A 3,652-nucleotide genomic window follows, 5' to 3' on the forward strand; every position below is an offset into this window, starting at 1 on the left:
TATTAATCCGTAGTAAGATCGGTGTCAATGTTTGGGGTAATGCAAGTGGCTATGAAATTGATAGAGTTAAGAGATTACAAAATTCCTTGCTGAAAATAGTTCATTCAAAACAAGAGAGTTACCCCAAGCCAAATTTGTTAAAAATATAGCATTCTTCCTGTAACGAGCTTTTCAGATATGAATCTTATTAAATAATTATTTTTCTAATAACTATAAAATGTCAAGTAGAATTTTGCATGAGCGAAGACAAGGTGCTGCTATAAGAGGTTTATTGTGCCCGAATCAATAATTATCATGGTAAATGTGAACTTAGTTATGTTGTACCAACTATTTTCAATGAGTTGCCAGATGATTTAATTGGTCTGGATAGAATTTCAATTGTTAAGTATAAGATGAAACACTTTCTGTTAAATAATTTGAGTGAATTTGAATGATCTTCATAAATTCTTTCTTTTTTATATATTTTTCTTGTGTATTATTGTTTGTGATACCAACAACTGATTCCCATTGTTTTATTATTTTATTGCTACACAATACAATAAATAATTATTATCAATGATCATTTTTTTTTCTCTAACCCAGATTGACAACTATTTCTCTTTTGATATGATTTAAATTGAAAATTATTATTTTGGGATCACTGATTGATTGTATCAATGTACTATTTCTATGTTTTTTTTAATATAATGTGAAACTTGACTCCTCCATCAAACCTTCTTTAGAAGTTTTGAGAATTTATAATTCGTCTGGTTTATAATATTTTTTGAAATGTTCTACTGAAAGGAATCTTCTTATCTTTTGTCATTCTTGCTTTTTTTTATATTCTTCTTTGTTTTGTTTGTAGATTTCTTTTTATAAGTGTATTTTTCATTTTTGTTTTTTATATTTTCTATAATAAACTCCCTTCTCTTGGGGTACCAGGACGAAGGAAGGAGGAAGGTAGGATTATTATTATGATTATTATTATTAGATTACAAAATTCCTTGCTGAAAATAGTTTATTCAAAACAAAAGAGTTACCCTAAGCCCAAATTTGTTTAAAAAAATAGCATTCTTCGTAAACGAGCCTTTCCAGATATGATATCTTATTAAATAATTATTTTTCTAATAACTATAAAGTCAAGTAGAATTTTGCATGAGCAAAGACGAGGTGCTGCATATAAGAGGTTTATTGTGCCCGAATACAATAATTATCATGGTAAATTGAACTTAGTTATCTTGTACCAACTATTTTTAATGAGTTGCCAGATGATTTAATTGGTCTGGATAGAATTTCAATTGTTAAAAAATCAGATGAAACACTTTCTGTTAAATATTGAGTGAATTTGAATGATCTTCATGAATTCTTTCTTTTTTTTATATATTTTTTTTCTTGTGTATTATTGTTTGTGATAAGCGAAAACTGAAATCCCATTGTTTTATTATTTTATTGCTACCCAATACAGTAAATGAATTATTATCAATGTATCAATTAATTTTTTTTTCTACCCAAGATTGACACTATTTCTCTTTTGATATGATTTAAATTGAAAATTATTATTTTGGGATCACTGATTGATTATATCAATGTACTATTTCTATGGTTTTTTTTAATATAATGTAAAACTTGACTCCTCCAGTCAAACCTTCTTTAGAGGTTTTGGAGAATTTATATTCGTCTGGTTTATAATATTGAAATGTTCTACTGAAGGGAATCTTCTTATCTTTTGTCATTCTTGCTTTTTTTTATTATTCTTCATTTGTTTTTTTTGTAAGATTTCTTTTTATAAGTGTATTTTTCATTTTTGTTTGTTATATTTTATATAATAAACTCCCTTCTTCTGGGGGTACCAGGACGAAGGAAAAAGGAAAGGAAAGGATTATTATTATTATTAAAATAATCCTCAAACCTCAAACCTCATTATCAATAATCGTCAAACCTCAAAGTCAACTAATATTACTATGCCTTAATTCCTTAAATTGTCTACATGAAAATAACTTTAGATCTCCTTGTACTTGTAATGAAAAGGTCAAACAAGTTACAATTCAAAAGTATCTTGGTATTTTCATTGATGATTGTTTAAAGTGGGGTCCTCACATTGATAGTGTATGCCAGCGTCTTTGCTCATGTCTATTTGGTTTATATAACTTACAGCGATCTGTCTCAAAGAAAACATTGATAGTTGTTTATAAAGTCCTAGCTGAATCCGTAGTAAGATACGGTGTCAATGTTTGGGGTAATGCAAGTGGCTATGAAATTGATAGAGTTAAGAGATTACAAAATTCCTTGCTGAAAATAGTTCATTCAAAACAAGAGAGTTACCCTAAGCCAAATTTGTTTAAAAAATATAGCATTCTTCCTGTAAACGAGCTTTTCAGATATGATATCTTATTAAATAATTATTTTTCTAATAACTATAAAATGTCAAGTAGAATAATTTTGCATGAGCGAAGACAAGGTGCTGCATATAAGAGGTTTATTGTGCCCGAATACAATAATTATCATGGTAAATGTGAACTTAGTTATCTTGTACCAACTATTTTCAATGAGTTGCCAGATGATTTAATTGGTCTGGATACAATTTCAATTATTAAAAATAAGATGAAACACTTTCTGTTAAATAATTTGAGTGAATTTAAATGATCTTCATAAATTCTTTCTTTTTTTATATATTTTTCTTGTGTATGTTTTTTTGTGATAAGCAACAACTGAAATCCCATTGTTTTATTATTTTATTGCTACACAATACAATTAATTGAATTATTATCAATTTTTTTTTCTACTCAAGATTGACTACTATTTTTCTTTTGATATGATTTGAATTGAAAATGATTTATTCTGGGATCACTGATTGATTATATCAATGTACTATTTCTATGGTTTTTTCTTTAATATAATGTAAAACTTGACTCCTCCAGTCAAACCTTCTTTAGAAGGTTTTGGAGAATTTATATTTCGTCTGGTTTATAATATTTGTAATTTTCCACTGAAAGGGAATCTTCTTATCTTTTGTCATTCTTGCTTTTTTTATTATTCTTTATTTGTTTTGTTTGTAAGATTTCTTTTTATAAGTGTATTTTTCATTTTTGTTTGTTATATTTTCTATAATAAACTCCCTTCTTCTGGGGGTACCAGGACGAAGGAAAAAGGAAGGATTATTATTATTATTATTATCCCTTTTATAAGCACGCTCTTGCGGAAATATTTTCAAAGAAGGGGCACTTTAATGCAACCTTCCTTTCATCTTTATAACACTGTTTGACTATTTTATGAACTTGCGCACAATACGTGCAGTGTCAAGGAGGACAGATTTTTGCATTCTCTTCAGCAACTCGTCTACCAAGTCAATACTTCGACATATTTCCACAACCGACTTGAGTATCAGGCCATTGACTGTTATTACAATTGGAAGTACTCTCACTGTATTCAGCCCATACATTTCCTTCAGCTCAAATGATAGCTCTTGGTATTTTCTGATTTTCTCGCCTCTGGTCTTCTGAGCATTCTCATCTGAAGGTACAGCAATATCAATTATATAAGCCCTCTTCTCCAGCTGATCCAATACCAGGATGTCAGGCTTGTTGTGTACTACCCGCCTGTCTGTAATCATTTGGACATCCCAGTAGATCTTGACGTGATTGAACTCAACCAGAGGAGGAGGCTGATAGTTATA

The 3,652-nt window shown here is 29.0% G+C and overlaps 1 protein-coding gene across 1 annotated transcript in view; it reads left to right on the top strand.

Annotated features, from left to right (window-relative positions):
* LOC120352001 (dynein heavy chain 5, axonemal-like) overlaps window positions 1–1,497 on the top strand; it is a 62,391-nt gene extending 60,894 nt beyond the window's left edge. Inside the window, exon 15 of the mRNA XM_039431398.1 lies at window positions 1,493–1,497. Coding sequence (XP_039287332.1) covers window positions 1,493–1,497 — 5 coding nt within the window. The remainder of the gene's footprint in view (window positions 1–1,492) is intronic.
* The last annotated feature ends 2,155 nt before the right edge of the window (window positions 1,498–3,652 follow it).

This window comes from Nilaparvata lugens, chromosome 6 (genome assembly GCF_014356525.2).
Source record: "Nilaparvata lugens isolate BPH chromosome 6, ASM1435652v1, whole genome shotgun sequence".
NCBI lineage: Eukaryota > Metazoa > Arthropoda > Insecta > Hemiptera > Delphacidae > Nilaparvata > Nilaparvata lugens.